Genomic DNA, 21,102 nt, shown 5'->3' with positions numbered 1-21,102 from the left:
CACTTTGCCTGCCCTTCTAGATCTTCCCGAAGCTAGGGGCTGTCTGCGGGCTCCGAAGAGTTTTCCGCATCGGAAAACTTGTCTTAGCTCGCAGTCTTGTCGGCAGAACGCCTGGCGCACCCTGCGGGGCAGACTGTGGCGTCGCCACGAGTGGCTCAGTTGCTGCGCTGGGTGCAGGGCGCCCCGGGCGGCCAAGCCCAGCCGGCCAGACACGCGCGACGAAGACTAATGTAGCGCGCCTGCGCGCTCAGTCACGTGGTAGGCGCTCCGCGCAGAGCGGGTTAAAAGTCGCGACCCAGGCAAGCCCGCGAACTCCTGGCCGGTAGGCACGGTGCACAGTCTCCCTTAAGCCGGTTTTGACTGAGGCTGCTCTGCTATTGTTGAGCACCTCCTGACCCCTCCCTGGGAAGGGCTTAGCTCTGTGCACCGAGCGGAGCCGCCTAGCGCCCTTGCTTGCCGACAATACAGGCGCGCGAAACCTCATCTTTCAACCGACAATGAAATCGTAGCCACGCAGCACTGCCGCTCCGGGCGAATAGGCGCGAGGCCGGGAGAGAATACGGGAGGAAGGACGGTTGAGCCAATCCCCGCTCCAGCTCGCGCCCCTATTGGTGGGCTGCGTAGTTCTGGGCCCGCCCCCTAGCGGACCTGTCGCATTGTGACAGGTGGAAAAGCCAGTTCCTGTTGGGTTGGGGGCGGAGTCAGAGGTTGCCTGAGCTCCGCCCGGGCTCCAGGGGGTTCCTCCTCCTGCTCCTCTCGGCGGGGCGGGCGGCGGGTGTGAGGGAGAATGTCATTGCTGTTCCGATTCGAGGTGCTGCCTCCGTCTGCTCCTGCTCTTTCTCTGGCGCCCTCGTCCCGTCGGCTTTTGCCGTTGCCGCAGATTCACTGGGGATACGGATGGCTAGTGGGGCGCTAGGGCCATCCGAGTTGAGAGAGCGGCGATCGCGGCCGCTGCGGAGGCGTAGACTCCCCACCGCCACCTCCACCCCCAGTTCCCCGGCCTCGCGGCGCTGAGGGCGGGAGCGCGCAGTGCTCTTCCCTCCTCCTTTTTCTTCCTCCTCCTTCTCCTCCTCCTCCTCTTCGGTCCCCGCCCAGCACCCCTCGCACCAGGCGGCGGCGGCGGCGGCGGCGAGGAGCGAGACCCGCCGCCGGGGCACAACATGGCGGAGCCCTCGGCCCCGGAGAGCAAGCACAAGTCGTCCCTCAACTCGTCCCCGTGGAGCGGCCTCATGGCTCTGGGGAACAGCCGGCACGGCCACCATGGGCCCGGGGCCCAGTGCGCGCACAAGGCGGCAGGCGGCGTGGCGTCGCCGAAGCCGGCCCCTGCGGGGCTGTCCGGGGGTCTGTCGCAGCCGGCCGGCTGGCAGTCACTGCTCTCCTTCACTATCCTTTTTCTGGCCTGGCTGGCCGGCTTCAGCTCGCGCCTCTTCGCCGTCATTCGCTTCGAAAGCATCATTCACGAGTTCGACCCGTGGTGAGTGCCCCGCCGCCCCTCCCCCGCCCATGGCCCGTGGAGACCCAGGACCCGCGGCTCTCCCCGGACCTGGCCCCGCGCTGCCGCGCAGCCCCTCTCACTCTCCCGCAGAGGCGGGCGCGCCCCCTCCCCGTGGGCGAAGTTTCCCCCGAGCAGCTCAAGACGAGCTGTCGGGGTCCCCGAGTGGGACCTTGACCCCCGGCGGGGCAAGTGTATCGACTCCCAGGAGGGTGAACGAAGCCCCTCGCAGCCCGCTTGGGTCCCAGAGTCCGTCAGGGCCACTCCGGGAGCCGGCAGACTCGTGGCGGACTCCGCGCCTCCCGCCCGCGGCTATCGCCGCCTTTCATTTTGCGAGCGCGTGTTCGCTGGTTGGGATGGGATCGGCCAGGGGTTGCCTTGTTGCGGTTGGAGATGAGTCTAGATGTGCAGCAGCTGTGTACTCAGGCTTGCAGTTCACAGTTTCTCTGAAAGAGAGTTGAGTGGGGTGTTGTAGGAAAGGAAATAACATCCTTGAAAGTGATCTGAAAGCGAGGGAGTCTTATTTATTTAACATTAGATATTTTTTTCAAGGGTGGTTTTTTTCAAGGTCCTTAAGTGCACGCTGCACCTCACTATTCCATAACTATCTTGGATTGCTTTTTAGAGCAAAATCGTTCCTCTATTGGCTAAACCGTCACCCTCTGGATGCTGTGCACAGTATCGGAAAGCATTGCATTAGTTCCTTTATTGGTCTCTGCAGGAAGATTGTGGATAGGAGAACAAACTACCACGGTGATAGGGAGCCCTGGATTGTAATACCGGAGTTGCACATGGTATGTGCATTCAGGTTGACTTGAATGTTACAGAAAATGACCCGATTAAAAGCAATAGCTAATTTAGACACTATATTGGTCTGTGAATTATCTAGATAGGAAGATTGATTTTTTCCAACTTGCCAACCTGAGTTTGTTTATACCTTTTAAACTAACTAAATTCATTTTCTTGACCTTTTACTTGCCAGGTCTAACTAAACTTCAGGATATTTATCATTTGAAATACAGAGAGAAAATCTTCTTGAGAGTTACTAAATATATAGACAATATTTTGTAAAGTAAATTACCCATATATCAAAGTACTGGATTGAAGTTTTGTTATGGATAGAAAAATTGGTAATACATCATATATTGAATACCAGAGGGGCCCACTTACTGAGAATTTTATTTAGGATAACAGTTAATTACTGTGACATTCTTCCGTGAAACATTTTAATTCCATTTTAGAAGTTTTGATTTTTTTTCCTATAACTTTTTTTTAAAGCTGTGGAAAGACTTTATTATATGTTCTATTACAGAATTAGGAAACAACTCTTATGTTAATTGGTGTGACAGAAGAAAATAAATTACTGTGAAGCTTTGTGAACTAGGTGCAGAATTTTTAGTCTTTGCTTTGAAACACCAGATTAGATAAAAATGAAATTGGAACCAGAAAATGAAAACTGCTAGTATTTTACTGAACAGTGTGAAAAGAGAAAGTTCTGTTTTTTCAGATTACAGCAGAAGTGCATGGCTGACCAAACATTAGTGGTAACAAAAATTGTATGTTTTCAGAGTTATCATTCTTACAAAGGGAAGGCCTAATATTAGTAGTAATGTTGAGGGTACTATTAAGGGTTGCAGAAAAATTCACAGCTGAAGTATGAGATGATTTTGTCATCATTTCCCTTATTTTGAAGGAAGATTAGAAATCTCTCTTGAGTCATCCAAAGATCAGTAATCATGAAAAGTCTTACTAGGTTGCTTTGCAGATAATATTTCTTTTTTTTTTAAGTATGGCAAAGAATGAAACATTGTTTTCTTTCTATGGTTTCAAAATTTACTTGAAGAACATAACCCTTTTTTATCCACATGAAAATTTGTTTCACTTCTATTTTTCTATGTATAAAAACACATTTCATATTTCAGAAACTGTCTTTCAGCTAAATGTATAACATTTGAATTCTAAATCACAATACACAAAGCTAAAGGTATATATACCGCTATTATCTTAAAGACCTACTTCATTTAGGTGTTCTGCTTACTTATAGTTTTAATATTTACATTTTGTTATATTTCTGATGAAATGTTTATGTTCATAATGTTAGATTTCTGGCTAATAGTAAACAGCCCTTTATAATAAAGGAATTGTCCTTGTCCCTTATTGGGAACAGAGATAAACTTAATGTCTAAGTATAATTCAGGTGACTTTAATGAGAGAATTAGGTTTAAGACAAAAAGAAATCCTGTTCGCTCACTTTTCATAGGCTTTAAAGATTTCAGGTAGTTAGGCTTCTCATTCTTAAAATCCATTGTTGTTGGGAAATTTTAAAGAGAGGGGTTTAGGTATAGATTGCCCGTTGTTTGGACTTTTACAACAGTTCTACAAAGCTGTTAATAGTACCAATAGTTTGACTGATCTACAGTCTAACATCCTAGTGTTATATGCTAGGTTGGGAATCTCACAAGTTACATTTTAACATTTAGCAGTGGACATGAACCTTTCATCATACTGAAATGGTCCTCTCATGTTCTGTATCTACAAACCTGTTTATTCTGGCCTTCCTTGATCCCTTTTTTCATGTCTCTGTTACCGGCTTTATTTCTGAAGTATGTTTAGTGAAAAGTTTACTTTCTCTGTTTATTATTTCTGTGAATTTTACAGTTCTTAAATTGTGTAAGACTCTAGTTAGCTGTTGAAGGTGACTCACTGTCACAAAGTTATACTTGTTTTTTAAATTGTCAGTTTTTAAAAAGAATAAATCTTACCAGTTATGAGGGGTGGTATATGGCGTTGAATATTATCTATTTACTGAATTTTAAAGTACAATGCACATTTTTAAAACTTAGCAACATTATTGGTAATGATTTTCCTGCCACTTCATTAATTTCCTATCAGTTGAGTTGATCAGACATGAGGAAGCAGTTTGAGAATATGTTCTCTACTTGTCAAACATTTGGTTGACTACCTAGTTTAACAGCACCTAATTTTACCTTATTTTTATCTGAAGCAAAATGTAATTTCCACTTCTTTTTGTTGTAACTGTTATACTTTTACATTGTGTTAACCAAGTACCTTTTCCATAACCACTGTCTTGGTAAATTAGGGTAGCTTTCTCACAGAAGCAATGTAAAATCACCCTATGTAAGGAGAGCTGCCCTTTTCCCTGCCTGCACAGGTTGTAGTGGATTCTCCCCAGAGATATAGTGAGAGAATTCTCTGAGCCTCGAGTTTGGGCTGCAGCTAGCTGTACAAGGGGAGAAAGCTGCAGCTCAGAGTTGAAACTTGAATGCAATTTTTTATAGACCCTGGTGTATATAAAGGTTAATTAGTACAGAATATGTTTTCAAAGGAGTGATAAACCTTTGAAACATTAGCTGTTTGTAAGTTGGGGACTACTTCCTGTACTTTGAGGTCGTCATGTTTTTCTTCACTTTCCAGATGACAAAAAGAGGCTACTGACCTCAGTTCTGAAGAAGACAAAATGGGTAATAAAACCAGTTTTAGAATAAAGCGTCCGCAAATCTTAAAAAGTGTGGAATCATTAGCAACAGCAGTTCAGCTGCACTTCAAAACAGGTATACTGTCACTGATTTCATATGAGGTAATTTAAAATTTTTCTAGCCTTGAGCTCTTGAGATCATTTTAAGTTGCAAGAACATTTAGGGAGGAGCTGCAGGGAGGGAGTGCATTGAGATGCTGGATTGGACCCGCTCCCATTTAGGGTGAGTGCAGTGGCTCCTGTAGGTAGTAATCATGGGTTTCATGAGGCATATATAATAGGGGTCCTGGGTTAGTTAGGATCTGTCAGCAAAGACTTTGGAATTTTTTCTTTCTTTTTAGGGTTTTCTTGAGGACTAACTTGGGTAAGACTGAATACCCCTTACTGCCATATATAGTTTGCATAAAGGCCACATAGGTTGTAGACCAAACGAGAAACTCAAAGATTTAGGCTTTAGGCTCTGACCCAGTTGTTATAACTATGGGGAAACTTACTGGCCTGAGTTTACTAAATCTCTCTGATTTGTATGCTCTCAGTAAGTTTTGAGTGCTTTCTAATATGAGAAAGTATTAAAAGTTCTTTTCGTTGTAACAGCTTAGTATCCACCAGTGCATACTTGCTGCCAAACATAATGAAAAGATTATTATTTTTGAATGATCAAATCATTTTTTCTCCAATTTGTGAAAGCTTAATGCTTTTAGAGAGAGATAATACTGCGTTAACCTGAATTACAAAGTTTATAAAGTACTGTACGGTGCATATCTACATATTTCAAAATTGTTATATTATAAAAATTTTCATACATACTGAAAAGTTGAAAGAATTCTATAGTAAACACTCATACTCAACACCTAGATTCTAGAGTTAACGTTTTACCTCATCATCTTTCCATCTATGCATTACTGCTTTTAAACCTTGTTTATAGATACTGATAGTATACTGTTCATGCAAAATAAAGTATGTTTTCTTTGTTCCCTAACTCCATGATAAAAAGGATCTCTTATTTTTGGATAGTGTTTATTTTCTATAGTACTTAAACTTAATGGGTATAAATACTCTTTCTACATGCTCCTCAATTGGACAGCAGATTAGAATCAGATTTAGTCATTCTGGGTTTTGGTTAGTAACTTACCTGAGTCCATCATTAGTTGAATAACTTGACTTTGCTCAATTTGATGTTTGAGGAGAAACTCAGAAGTTGTTATTAGAAGGGTATTTGTTATGGTTTTATTAGACTTAGTTGATGTAGAATTCCTAAATTCTTTTGAATTATTAGGAGCTTTTTATTGGTCAGCCTGTTGCTTACTTTGTCTTCTTATTCATGTTCTTTCTTTGCCATATTTTATCCAGATATAATACTTAATTTAGTTTTATGTATGATTGCAAAAGTGGCTTCCTGACAGTTCCTGTAATGAATAGGAAAAAAGAAAAACATTTTCAAGTACTATAGGAATCACAAAGATAATGCATGGACCAAATTAATACATTGAAAGGGAAAGAAATGTAAATGGTTACTCTATCTTCACTCCTTTATTTGAGTTACCTGATTCTGGTGGTTATTTTTTGTTCTTAAGCCACTTACTCTTTTCTGAGGTTTCTGTGTCCTCACTTTACCATGAATAATTTCCAAGGATTTAAAAATTTATATAGGAAGTGGCAATACTATAGAATTTGGGGGGTGGGGTGGGTAGGAGTATGTTAGGTAAGAGTAAGAGTTAGAAGAGGCTCTTATATTTTTGGTAAATGTAGGTTACTGGCATTTGTTTGCCAGGAAACCTAACTACTGTATGGAATTCTGTTTCTTTGGAAAAATGCTTTCATAGTTTAAGAAGAAAGACAGCTACACATATTTTGGAATATTACCTGTATGTAAGTTGGTGAATGCCTCTATGTCAGTCAAGTTGGTACTATTCTTAAATAAGTGAATTTATATGGAATTGTGATTGGTACCTTAATTGAAGTAACCATATCATCTGTGATCATTTGTTATTCTTTCTGTGGAACTTAGTGTTGTAGGATAACTTTAATAAATGGCGTAAATGGTAGTAAACACAGTTTTTACAGTGTCTTACAACTTGATTTAGATCTCAGAATTGAGATTGGGTAACATCTCTTATTTCTATAAATAAAAGATATTTCAATTTGGTACTCCCCACAAGAATTGAATAATACATGCCCACCTATGTCCTTTTTACTGCATCCTCTGCTTCCATAGCCAACTTAAATGAAAGTGTCCTTCATTTAATTTGTTTTTTAATCAGCTGCCCTGATTTAAGTCTTAACATATTGGCCTATCAAAATGCCTGGGCACAATCTTTTCTAGCTAAGCTCACTAGCTTGGTGATGGCTAATTACTTTGCTTTAACGTAGGAAAGAGAAGAGTTGGTGATGGCTTGAAGTTTTTAAATCTGGATAACTAGGGAATTTTCAGAGATAGCAATTTTAAGAGAATAGCTGAATGAGAGGAAAGAGTAATTTAATCCAACTGAATGTTTACATTTAAATTTATTTCGTTTGTAAGAAGTTCATATTAATGAAGTTGGAAGTATTAAGCCATTCCACTAAAGGATGGAAGCTAAAATTTTAGAGTAGACCCAGAATTCTTTAGCCTAAAGGACTTTTAGAGTACTTACATGCTGGCTTGTCTTGTTTTCTGGGCAAAGAAGCTGACTATGAGAGGGGTGAAGTGCTTTTTCTAAGGTGGTACAGTTGTAGCTTGGCTAGATTCTTTTCTGTTTTCTTTGCACCTATGTTTGCATTGGAGGGAGTTTTATGAGAAGTTGTTTGAAATTGTTATTTCAGAGGATGAGGGGAAGTTAGTTTCTACCACAGTATTGGAAATGTTAGCGATTCAAGTATAGATGTTGGAACAGCTTTTGCGTCAAGTTTGACATCTTTTAGAATTAGTGATTTAAAGAATTGTGTTCATCAGTTACCTGTAATTTCTACAAGTTAATATTTCTCATGGTTTAAGTTCTCAAACTTTAATTTTTGGCCTTTTCCCCTTCATTCCTGTTCAAAGGGAAATACTGCATGAAGACATAAAGAAATTTTGTTTATATTGGTGAAGTGTTGACAATTAGTTGATAATCAAGTTAATAATGTTTTTGGGGGGTTCCTTTTAATTTCACTTCATGGCTTACTGGTTTATTAGCTATTCTCAGGCAGTAAAATATATTTCTTCACAGTACTGTGTTCTTTTCTTTAGTGAAATCTAGCAATATGTATCGAGTGTGGAGGGGTATACTTAGTATAGTTAACATATAATATTATATTAGTTTTGGGTGTATGATATAATGATTCAATATTTGTATGCATTTCAAACTGATTACCACAATTGGTCTAGTTCATATTCATCACCATACATAGTTATAAAAATTTCTTGTGAGAACTTTTAAGATCTTCTCTTTTAGTACCTCATGCCTATTCTTCAAACACCAGTAACTCCAGTAAATAAAGTGCAGTCTACCCTAATTAAGGTTTAATTATTAAAATAAACTATTATAAAATCTTGTGTAATCCATAAGAAAAACAATGGAGCATTCCTGTAGTTTTTTTAGATATTTTTTGAAAATTCCTTAAATGTTTATGTAAGTTTACATAAGCAAGGGATGTGTTCTACATAGGCTCTTATTATCTGTGAGAAGGTGTTTAGTTTCAATGTTTAAATAATTTTTCTTTTATGGTGAAATGACACATTCTGAAAAGAATGGAAGCCTAATTTACAGTGTAGTGACCAATTATAAAATAAAAACCCATGTGATAATCACCAAGATCAAGAAATAGAACATTGCTACCACCTCAAGAGCCTTTTTCATTCCCCCTCCTCACTTCTATAGTAATTACATCCTTACTTTTCCTCATAGGTGATATAATTCTTTGTGCATTCCTAAATAATATAATGTTACCTATATGAAATTTTTAAATAAACATATTTGTGGCTTCTGTGTCTCGCTATTTTTTGCTCAGCATTGCCTTAAATGTTTATCTTCATTGATCAAAGTGTTGTTGAAAGTGTGTGGATAATAAAGTTATGCAATAATTTGATCAACCAGGCTGATTTCGAGCTCTTTTGCAGCAGGAAGTACCTAGAAAAGGAAGGCATTCATCTCTTCGTTGGAGATCAAAAATTATTTCAAGATCGAATTCTTGAGCTGGAGCCAGCCTTGTCTCTAGACAATTTTGACAACTTTTTTAAAGGTACTAACTGGCCTGGTAGATGCAGTCTTACAATTGATAGTGAGATTACAAGGAAGAGTGAGCAGGGGAGGACACATCATTGTCCTTCAAGAGACTAAAAAATAATCAAGTAACCAGATAAATGCAAAATTATTAGTCTTTAAATTAACAGTTTTTGCCAACCATTGTTCATTTTAAAGATGTATATTAAAATTTACATGAGGCAAGGAGGAGTCATAGTTCTTGAAGGAAGGGTCTTTTTTCTTTTCTTGAAAGAAGGAAGTGGTAGGTTTTTTTCTAGAAATAAAAAGGGAAATAAAGACGAAATGTTGGAAGGGGGTGTTAAGTGAAGGAAATTGGGAAAACCCCAAGAATAGACTGTTTAATGTATTGAAATAATGATATTTTTGTAGAGGATTGATGACCCTGGGTTGTGTGTAATTTTATCTGTGTAGCTCTCATAGGGTCTTGAGTAGTTTGTACTTCTCTTACATTATTTTCTGTGTTGTTTTCTTCTTCCAGTCTTCATGGCTACCACCTTTATTTTTTCCTCAAATTTTTTTTTCTTTATTGACTTAGTACTGTTTTGGTCTTTAGGAAGAATGGGAGAGGTAGGATAAGATTCTTCCAGAAACAGTCTTCAGGGAATAAGTTTTATTCAAGGAAAGGTAAAGCAGAGGTCATGGATTTTTTATATAGGAACTTGAAATCTGTGGTATGTGTGAATTTCACATTATGTGTTAGCAAGTGATTAAGTATATTGGAAACGTGATACCAGCTTATAAGCTTTTTATTCTTTTTCTTTTTCCTAAAGACATGTTGCACCAAATCTTAAAACAAAGGACACTGGACATTAAGAAAGAGGTCCACCCGTCTTTACAATCTAGTGCAGTTATTTTTCTTCTTGTGTGTACCCTGCTAACAAGCTTTTTTAAAATTAGAAAATAGTTCTTCAGACAAACTTGAATGCTCTCTAATGCATTTTTATTTATTGATCAGAATGATCTTGATCAAATTTAGGTTTGTTTGTTTTTTTTTTCTTGCTTCACATTAGTGTGGAGCCCATGCTACAGTGCTTAAATGGATAGACGTTGATTTCTTTTATGAACAGAAGACTGTTACCGTAGTTCGTTCATTTTTAGTTGAAAATTTAAACTATGTATCTCATAAGAAAGGTATACATACTTATTACCCATTCTCCCCCAAATCCCATGTAATACAGCCAGAGAGAAATATAAATGACTTTGAATTAGGCTCTATTTGGATAATGGTCCAACTTAATGATTTAAGCTATTTAAATCCCTCTGGTATTCCTCTGATATGAATTCTCCAAGGAAGTAGAGATTCTTTTGTGAAATGTATTAGCTGTTAGAAAACATGCCAGGCATACTCCTTTCAGAAATAACAATCTAGCGTAGTTTAGCTGCCTTACATTTGAGAGGTATAAATACCTGTTTTATTAATCCCAATATAAAGTCATTTAAATTTTGTTTAAAACTGTTCACTTAACAATTAAAATAGGCCCAGAGCCATTTTGAAGGAGATTTTAACATCTGTAATGTAAGAACACTCAAGGAGACTTGTTACCTGTTCTTTGCCTAAATGAGCAAGATACTGTTATGGTGATAATGATGCTCATTTCCCCCCTCTAATGATAATAATAATATTGATAACTTAATTGTTCTCATTATAGACAGACTAATAGATGATCTTTTATGGTAAGAACATCTTTTTTAAAAATATTTTATTGATTATTCTATTACAGTTATCCCATTTCCCTCCCCTTTGCCCTGTACACCCCCTCCCATCCACATTCTCCACCCGCCGTTAGTTCTTGCCTGTGGGTTGTACCTGTAAGTTCTTTAGCTTCTACATTTCTTATACTGTTCTTAACTTCCCCTTGTCTATTTTCTGCCTACCATTTATGCTACTTATTCTCTGTACCTTTTCCCCCCTCTCCCTGTCCCACTCTCCTGCTGATAACCCTCCATGTGATCTCCATTTATGTGATTCTGTTCCTGTTCCAGTTGTTTGCTTGGTTTGTTTTTGTTTTTGTTTTAGGTGTGATTGTTAGTAACTATGAGTTTGTATCTTCTTTTTCTTAGATAAGTCTCTTTAACATTTCATATAATAAAGGCTTGGTGATGATGAACTCCTTTAACTTGACCTTACCTGAGAAACATTTAATCTGCCATTCCATTCTAAATGACAGCTTTGCTGGATAGAGTAATCTTGGATGTAGGTTGCTTGGAATACTTCTTTCCAGCCCCTTCTTGCCTGCAAGGTTTCTTTTGAGAAATCAGCTAACAGTTTTATGGGTACTCTTTTGTAGGTACCTGTCTCCTTTTCTCTTGCTGCTTTTAGAGTTTTCTTCTTATCTTTCATCTTGGGTGATGTAATTATGATGTGCCTTGGTGTGTGCTTCCTTGGGTCCACCTTCTTTGTGACTCTCTGAGCTTCTTGGACTTCCTGGAAGTCTATTTCCTTTGCTAGATTAGGAAAGTTCTCCTTAATTATTTGTTCAAATAAGTTTCCAATTTCTTGCTCTTCCTGTTCTCCTTCTGGTACCCCTATGATTTAGATGTTGGGACATTTAAGGATGTCCTGGAGGTTCCTAAGCCCCTCCTCATTTCTTCATTCTTTTCTGGTTCAATGTTTTTTTTCTTCTGGTCCACAGCGTTGATTTGAGTCTCGGTTTACTTCCCATCATTGTTGGTTCCCTGTACATTTTTCTTTATTTCACTTAGTGTAGCCTTCATTTTTTCATCTAATTTGTGACCATATTCAACCAGTTTTGTGAGCACCCTGATTACCCATGTTTTGAACTGTGCATCTGATAGGTTGGCTATCTTTTTGTTGCTTAGTTGTATTTCTTCTGGGACTTTGATCAGTTCTTTAATTTGGGCCATATTTTTTGTCTCCAGGTGCCTGTTCTATAATAAGGGGCAGAGCCTTGGGTGTTCACCAGGGCGGGGTAACCCATGTCGCTGGGTTGTGGTGCTGTATGTGGGGAGGGGTCCGAGAGGGAACAGTGCCACTTGCTCCACTCTCTGCTGGTTTTCAGTCACTTCCCCTACTGCCCACAATCAAATTCTGATTCCCAGGTGGGTGGGTTTGTATACATTCTAGGACCCTGTGGGTCTCTCCAATGAACTCTCCTGTGAGGCTGGGAGTTTCTCCTGCTGCTACAAACCCCACAGGTGTTTTCAGTTGGAGGTTTGAGGCTTTATTTTCCCACACTGGGACCCTGGGTTGCACAGTCTGTCTCGCTCCCCAGTTGTTCCTCCCAGTTTATCACACACAAATGTGGGACCGCCCGCTCCGCCAGTCATCGACTTGCCCACCCCGCTTCTCCAGCTGCCATCTCACCATGAGTTCTCTCCACCCAGCTGCCTGTCTCCACCCTTCCTACAGGTCTGGATGAATGATTCTTCACCTCTGTGGTTGTCGGATTTCTATACAATTTGATTTTCTGGCAGTTCTGGTGGTTTTTTGCTTTTAAATTTCTTGTTGTCCTTCTTTTGGTTGTGCAGTAAGGCACAGTGTATCTACCTATGCCTCCATCTTAGTCAGAAGTCAGAATACCTTTTCTAATCTTTCTAGAATATTTATCCCTATACTGTATTATAGTGAGTGTTCAACTTACATTAACACAAATCCTTTATCCTTAATGATAACTACATTTTATGTTTTGGTGATGGTAATAGTACAGGAATTCCTGATTGTGTAACACCTTGATTAACCTTGGATTTGTTGTGATATCATGATTTATAAGAAATAATTTGTTTGGTCTTCATCTCTGTTTCTTGTACACAGCTCCTAAACCCCTGTGTTTGTGTGTGTACAGGTCTTTTGTTATGTTCATGAGATGTTAGTGACGCCAACCTTGTGATTAGAGGGTTGGAACTATAAGCCCTAGCCCCTGATCTTCTGGTGGTAGAGTGAGACTGGGAGTTAAATCACCGGTGATCAGTAACTTAATCAATCATACCTGTAATAGAGCCTCCATAAAAAACCAGTAGGACTGAGTTCATAGAGCTTTCAGATTGAACATTTAGAGATTTGGGGAGAATGGTATGCTGGGAGAATGGAACCCCACGTCCCTTCCCACATACCTTGCCCTATGCATCTTTTCCTCCTGCCTGTTCCTGAGTTTTATGCTTTCATAATAAATGGGTGATCTAGTTAGTAAAATATTTCTCTGAGTTCTGCGAACTGCTCTAGCAAATTAGTCAAACCCAAAGGAGGAGGTTGTTGGAATATAGCCTTTGGGTTAGAGGTGCTGGTAACAACTTGGACTTGCATTGGTGTCTGAAGTTGGTGTGGGTGGGTGTCGGTCTGGTAGGACTGAGACCTTAACCTGTGGGATCTGATATTACCTCCAGGTAGATAGTTTCAGAATTGAGTTGAATTGAAGGACACTCGGCTGGTGTTGGTGTCTTGAGAATTGCTTGGTGGTGTGAACCACCCCACCTCCACCCCGCCCAGTATACACACACCTTTTAGTAGTGAATGTCATAATCTCCCCTTCAACTAAGGTGTCATTTTAATCTTATAGAAGGAAAGAGTTGATGGAGATGCTTACAGAAGTAATTTATGTGTGTCAGTGATTACTGTTAGCACTTGGGAGATGGCTGGCTGGCTAATTTAGAAAGAACCTTGATGCCGGGAGATTTTTGTCCTATGAATATTTCTTCCAAGTACAAGTAACTCTTAGGGAGTTCTGTCTTAAGTTTTAACTTACTAGTTAAGGAATCTTGAATAAGAAAAGAGTAGTTAATATCTAAACAAACATGGAAAAAGTTTCAGTGCTGTTAACTCTCAAGATAAAAAAGACAGATGGCAGCAATAGAAGTAAATTTCTAAGCTGGCATTTTGTTTGAACTTGCATAATCCATCTTGATATGGAGGAAGAATAAGAATAGAAATTATCATTGAATATACAGGCATTAGAATATGCTAAATTAATGAAAATTATGAGTTTGGGTGGAGTTAGATTAATGATCCATTTGTTTTCTTGGCTCTTGATGTAACTTTATGATTGTAGGTGATTCATAATGGAAATTAAGCAACACTTTAGGAAGGCATCACAGTTCTGATCTCATTTACACTTTCTCGTGAGAGGTTAAAGTATACTAAATAAAAATACTCATTAGAGATGAAATAAAATTTTTGGCTGTATTAAAGTGTTTCTGCAGTGGAAATATTTTTGTGTCTAATTACTGGGATGGTCATTGAATATTGTAGATCTTAAGCATTAAATAAGCCAAGACAAGTCTTGGCTTGTCTTTATCTTCATTTGCTCTACTTGAACTGTAACAAAATGACTGGTCAGCTATTTAATTATACTGTTATTCCATGTAGTAACAGTATTCCTGTGCATTCTAAATCTGATATGCTGTAATGATCAGTTTTAGATGTTTTTGCTTAAAAATTACGTGTGCTTTAAAAACAAAATCTTTATCAATGTTCCTTTTTAAAAATCTGTTACAGTGAGCAGGGTTTGTTGATATATTGACAATTATAACACTGCATAGCTTCTTAATTTTACAAATTTAATAAATGTGCTTTATGGAAATTTAATTTCAAAACTAAAATTATTTTTACTCTAGACCATAGCTGAAGAAAACCTTTATTTTAATATGCTAAACAGCTTCCTGGCATTTGAAGAACAAGGTCATGAAACAGTGTGGTCGATGAAATGAATCGAATCTTAAAATTGTGTAAAGACCAGTCATTTGTTTAAAGTAGAAGAATGAGCTTGAGGAGCAACTAATATCTTTTTAAATAAAAAGCTGTTTTTTGAAGGTTGTTAAAATGAGCCAGTCTCTTCATTAAAAGAGAGATATTTTCTCTTGTTAAGATACTTTAATTTTTGTTGTAAAAATAATTTACCATATTTTAATAGTGTCTAATATAAACAGCATTTAAAACAAAAGAAAATGTTTTCCTTTTGAAGTAAAAATCATTCTAGACTTCTAAAAGTTTGTGTAATAAGCATTTGATGTTATAACTGTTCGATATGCATTGCAACATAATATAAATTCTATAAATAAAATTATAATAAGTCAAGCTGTATTAAAAATTCTAGATGGATATAAAATTTATAATCCTTGTATGTAATTATGAACATAATGATAAACACCTGAGAAACCACTACCCAACTCTAGAACTAGAATATTACCAATTTCATATCTATTCAAGTTCCTTCTCTAGATTATTCTTCTGGTCTATTGTCCTGAGTTTAACATTTCCTTTGCCATATTAAAAAAGGAAAAACCTCATGTATATTGCTAAGCTTTGCTTTGGAGCTTTGTAAAATAGTATTACCTTCTCGTAATCTTTGGCTTACATTTATACATTGCTAGTCGATGGACATTTGGGTTTCCATTGTTTCAAAATGCTACTGTGATACATATATATGCATGTTTGCTAGGGTATATACTTGGTAATTTTGTCATAATATGTTTCAGTTATTTATAAAAATATAGTACACCACTCCAAAATTTAGTGACAAAACAGTATTTCCTTACTTCTCAATTCTGTGGATTTCGTGACAAAATAGTATTTCCTTACTTCTCAATTCTGTGGATTTATTGGGAGATTCTGCTTCATGGTGTCATCTGCAATGCTGGGATGATTGCAGTCATCTGGAGGCTCAACAGGCTGTGCTCAGCTGGGGCTAGAATGGCTGGGATGCTAGACAGTTTAGACTCCAGAGTAATCTGGAATCTTGATTGGGAGCTCAGCTGGGCTTTTGGCTCCTGCTTGTGGCTGCTTGGGCTGCCTCCACAGCATTGTGGCTGGGTTCAAAGAAAGCAATCCACCAGAGAGGAAGCTGCCAGGCCAATTAAAGACTAGGCTTGGAATGATCAGGGTCACTTACACTATGTTTTGTTGTTCAGCAAAGGCACAGGCAGATCTCACGGTTACAGGAGAAGATGCATATATAGGTAGGGGCAGAATTGTCTAGGGCCAATCTTTGGAGACTGGCAACCACAGTGTGTTTATCATTTTTTAAAAAAAGATTTTTAAAATTTATTTTTAGAGAGAAAAGAAGGGAAGGAGAAAGAAAGGGAGAGAAGCATCATTGTGTGAGACAAACATCAGTTGGTTGCCTCTTGCACACCTCCAAATGGGGGCCTGGCCAGCAACCCAGGCATGTGCCCTGACAGGGAATCGAACCAGCAACATTTTGGTTTGCAGGCTGGTGCTCAATCTACTGAGCCACACCAGCCAGGGCTGTTTATCATTTTTATTTTCTCTTCTGTGAAATACCTTTTCATTTCTTTGGTTAGTTATTTTATTGAATTGTTTTGGACTTTTTGAGGGAGGGAGACTGAGTCTGGATTAAATTTGTTGCAGATCTTAATGAATTTTGTGGTTTATTGGTCCTTAAGCAATCTTATGAGATATTATCTCTATTTTACAAATGAGAGCAGCACTGGTAAATAGATTATGAAATAGGCTTTGAAGTCAGCTGCAGGTGGTATTTTTGGTATAAAGAATAGTATGTGTATACATGTACAGTTTTGAAATATTGAGTTGACCACCAAAGTCCGTTACATTTTTTTCTGTAAAATAAAAAACATTTTTCATTTTCAGCAATGAATTTATTGATTTGGATATTTTCAGTACATTAGCTATTTTCCACTATTGGCAAGCCAGGGGTGTGGCTAAATAGCTTCTAATGCTTAAGACAGCCTCACCGCTAATTTATTATTTGGCCAAAATGTCAGTAGTACCAAGAAACTTCGCAAACCCCTTTTGACACATTCTGTCAGTCATAGCACCTTCTCCATATACTGCACAAATTTCTTTTTTCCATTTCGATTGCGTTTTTATCTTCCTTGAACTAATAAAGCATGATGTGCCAAAAATGCTGCATATTTTCTTCCATATTCAATATTAAAATGACTGCATAAAATTTCACCAGTTTTGATTTTTTTTTTTAATGCAGGGCTGATATAACAGTTGTGACAATACAATGTAACATTTGTTTTGAATGAAGTGAAAGACAACTAAGCACTACTAGATCCATCTTGAAAAAATGTAACAGACTTTTTGGCCTACCCAACAGCATGATGCCACCATCAGTCTACTTGTTACATCCCTCCCCCTACAAAAGATTGAGGCTCAGAAAAATTTACAAATAATTTTTATTCATTTATGGTCCATTATAACATTTTAGAGGAAGTGACTTTTGTTATGAGGAGACTCAGGCCAGGTGACTTGCCCAGAGTGACAGAACTAGAATCAGTACATTCAAGTTCAAGTTCTTCCTTGCCTTCCCTGTCTTCCCTGCCTTCCCCATTCCTCAGTACTTTTTCCTCTAACTTATTTAATTGGATTAGTCAGTTAGGAGCTGCCAGTCCATTGCAAACACTTGTATTTTTGGTAGCCAAACTAGTTTTGCAATCATTTCTCACACTTTGAGGGTATGATGGAGTTAAGAAGAGAGTGGAAAGGAATAGGCTGGTTTTCTTGACTGACCCTAACTCCAGACGTTATCATGGAAATCAAGCTTCTTAAATGTGTGATCATAGTTTTTATAGTTTTATAAATATAGTTTTTATAAAATTATAATAGAAGCCAGAGATTCACAATTAATACTCAAGTATTTGCCATAGGTAGTTTAAAAAGAACACTGTAGGCATGCAGCTCAATTGCCTTAAAACTGAAAATGTCGCAGAGCAATTCTGAATTCCACGGGACTTTGAATAAATTGAACAATTTGCCTGAACAAATACAAAATATGCAGAAATAAACTTACAGACACTTCTTCCCCACCCTCATTTAGGAAGATTGTTCTGTGTAAGTATAGTTTCTGATCATTACAATTCTATATACTGAAGACAGACATCTCCGTACATCTCTCCAATATAGAAGCAACACTTCAGCTTGACTTACTTTCATGTCATCAGATTTCTTGGATCTAAGATTCAAAGGCGGAAATGAAAGTGATAATAGTACTTATGGGGGGGTTCTTTGACATGTAGTGGAATACAAGCATCTTTAGACTTTGACGAGGAATCTTTTCCACCAGTGATAAGAGCCATTGCTTGACTGATCTCATTCATTTTTATTCTTTCCTGTCCCAGATTCTTCCACTTTCTGTGTCATGCATGGAAATTATCCTTCCTCAAGAAGTAAACTGAGGTATAACATTTGTTATAAGGTTGATGCAGTGTTACCATGATAAAACATAGGTGTCCAGTAATTTGGCAAAAACGGTGGTGCCAGATTCTACTAGGTGGAGTATAGTATAACACTATTTGTAAAATGGCAGGGGAAAATTAAGTCCATTTAAAATCCAATAAATGCATTGTAACATTTGTGGTTCTTAGAATAAACACATTTTAAAAGAGTGTACCCAAAACATGCTACTCTCTGAGTTTAATACATGTTATTTTATAAAATTAGATATGTGAAGGATACTAAAGCCTACCATCTTGCTTTGAACCCCTCTTAAAAGGGGAGAGGAAACTGACTCATTCTTTTATTTTCATTCTTAACTCCTTGTGTTTTTACTGATACTTTTCTCTTTGAAAATGGAGTGATAAAAACTAGGTCTGTTGAATTACTTTTGGTTTCTCTGAAATATACATGGTCTGGCAGAAGTAAGGTTTATTTGAGTGTGGTTGGTAGGGTAGTAATATGGGTATAATCATTTTTAGTTTTAATTTGAACATTTCACCTATAATGTTATTAGCTGTGCTTGAATGTGATATTGTTATGTTACAGGATTATATGCTTAGGATTTTGTAACAAAAAAGGGGGCATTATTTGTGCTGGACCCTGTAGAATGAACTTCATGCCTAGAAGAGAGCACAGAAATTATTTGTTATGGTGATTGCCAAAGCTCTTTCTGCAGAATACATATCCTAGGAATTGTAGTTCAAAACAGAATAACTTGTAACTTAAATTTGGGAAAAACTGCATACCCCATCCACTTATGTTTATACTGCATATTAATATGTTAAAAGCCAGGAAGGTTCTTAAATACAGTATTAATTTTATTTAACTTAATGTGTACCATATTTAACTTAGGAATCACTGTAGGATGTTTTTAATGTTTCATGCAATGCAATTTGGGAAAAACTAGTTTAGTTGCTGTACTTGATAGATGAGAGTATCTGATCATTTATACCATTCCTCCCGTTTATTTTGGTAACTGAGTATTTTAACACCCAGCTCTTCGATACTTAGTACTAGGTCAAATTTTAACATTGCTCTGTAGTTTATGAATATGCCTCCCATGAGTCTTAAAATGTCCAAAGAAGCCTATATACACTGCTTGTTTTGAGTGATTGTTAAATTTTAGTTTATCCTTTGCTGTCTCCTTTACCCCCAAATGTTGTTCATTTCTCTCTTGAGCTTATTAGTTGGCCAAACAATTCTACTTTTTTATTCATAGCAAATTATGGGATATTATTACTATATAATTATTGGATATTGTTAATATATATGATGCTCTTTAGTTAGAAATCTTATTTCTTTAGTATGTGAATGTGTCCTGACTTAAATACATGTATCAAAATATATTTTTATATAATGCTTGTTAGTTAAAAATCTTATTTATATAATTATTCTATAACACCAATAAGATAATAATTTAATAATAAGTAAATGTAAGTATGTTTATATGTAACATTTTTGGGGAGATCTTGTTTCTGTAATACATGAATGTGTACCTGGGTTAAATATGTATCACACACACGTGTGTGTGCTATGTTGAGAGAAGGAATATATGCAAGTGTGCGTACCTGTCTCTTTTGCCCAGGGTTTTTAGATTTCAGTCTGTATTGATTTAACTGAGCAAATAGTTTTAAATTATCAACTACATTATTTTATAAGTGATCCTAGAATGTTTTTTCCAATGGCAGTAAGACACTTACATGAACCTCTTGTTTTGATGTAGGTTTTTGGTCCCCACTTCTCATTGTTTTTTCCTTTTTTCCTATAGTTTAAGTGTCCTTTATAAAACAGAAGAGGCCCTCCTTTTTTAAATGGATACTTATAGAAATTGATAGCTGTCTTTTCCAGTTAAGGCAAAAATGAAGTTAAGAGGAATAAAATAAGGATATTGTTTTTAATTAATATGTATTTGGAAGAAGCTTTACTCTGTTCTTATGAATTCTGATGTCTTTTAATTTGTAATGCATTTTACCTTAAGTGGGAGGGTATAGAGAAACTCAAAGAAGTATGCAGGATGTTTTGAGCTTTTGAATAACAAACCTTGTTTTTTCTTTTCCATGTGTTACTCTGAAATGGACTGTAAACAGGTAGTTTGTCAATCTCACATATACAGCCTGCTCTTTGCTTATGAAAGATCTTGCATCAGAATGTCCCATCTATCCCTTATAAGAATCGGGAGGTTAGTGAGAGCAGTCTTGAACACCCAGCTGGAACTGCTTGTACATAAATGAGTATTGGTAATTTGGTGATGTGGCACTAGTTAATAAATGTATTTGTGGGTCTTTACAAACTTTAGAATTGACCTAGGAAAAATAAAACAATAAAATGACTTCTTATTCTGTATCATTAGTAATCCTTTGAAATTTTATTTTTTGTTGTTACTTAAACATAAATATGAACCTCTCTCTCTAATACTAGACTTGAATATATCCTCACATAGGAGTTTCCATAGTTTAAGTTATAAAATTAGCTTTGTGTTTAATATGGCTATTTAGACAGTGTTCGTATGTATCAAGTGGCAGGATTGGATTTAGGTTGTTAGTTTTAGTAGTCTTAGTAAACTTAGTAAACTTAGTAAACTGTGTTTCTCAACATTCCTTCTCTTAGTAAACTGTGTGTAAGTCCTTGGTGCACTTACTTAATTAGCATGTTAGTCTGTTTTTGATCCTGCCACTAGATGGCAGGAATAATAAAAGGTAAATTGAAATGCCAGCTTTAGCTTCTGGTCCTTAGCTGC

General features: G+C 37.6%; 1 protein-coding gene and 1 non-coding gene across 2 annotated transcripts in view; one reads left to right on the top strand and one right to left on the bottom strand.

Annotated features, from left to right (window-relative positions):
* Positions 1-381: 381 nt before the first annotated feature.
* The window catches only part of STT3B (STT3 oligosaccharyltransferase complex catalytic subunit B), a 90,266-nt gene continuing 69,545 nt past the window's right edge, over positions 382-21,102 (top strand). Inside the window, exon 1 of the mRNA XM_045856962.1 lies at positions 382-1,474. Coding sequence (XP_045712918.1) covers positions 1,161-1,474 — 314 coding nt within the window. The 5' untranslated portion in view covers positions 382-1,160. The remainder of the gene's footprint in view (positions 1,475-21,102) is intronic.
* LOC123830911 lies at positions 9,982-10,113 on the bottom strand. The gene has a single exon (XR_006787846.1). It is a non-coding gene; the product is annotated as a small nucleolar RNA SNORA81 (small nucleolar RNA).

This window comes from Phyllostomus hastatus, unplaced genomic scaffold (genome assembly GCF_019186645.2).
Source record: "Phyllostomus hastatus isolate PE091 unplaced genomic scaffold, TTU_PhHast_1.1 phas_scaffold_129, whole genome shotgun sequence".
NCBI classification, from domain to species: domain Eukaryota; kingdom Metazoa; phylum Chordata; class Mammalia; order Chiroptera; family Phyllostomidae; genus Phyllostomus; species Phyllostomus hastatus.
Note: the sequence above shows the minus strand (reverse complement) of the source record. Positions and strands in the feature narration are given on the sequence as shown.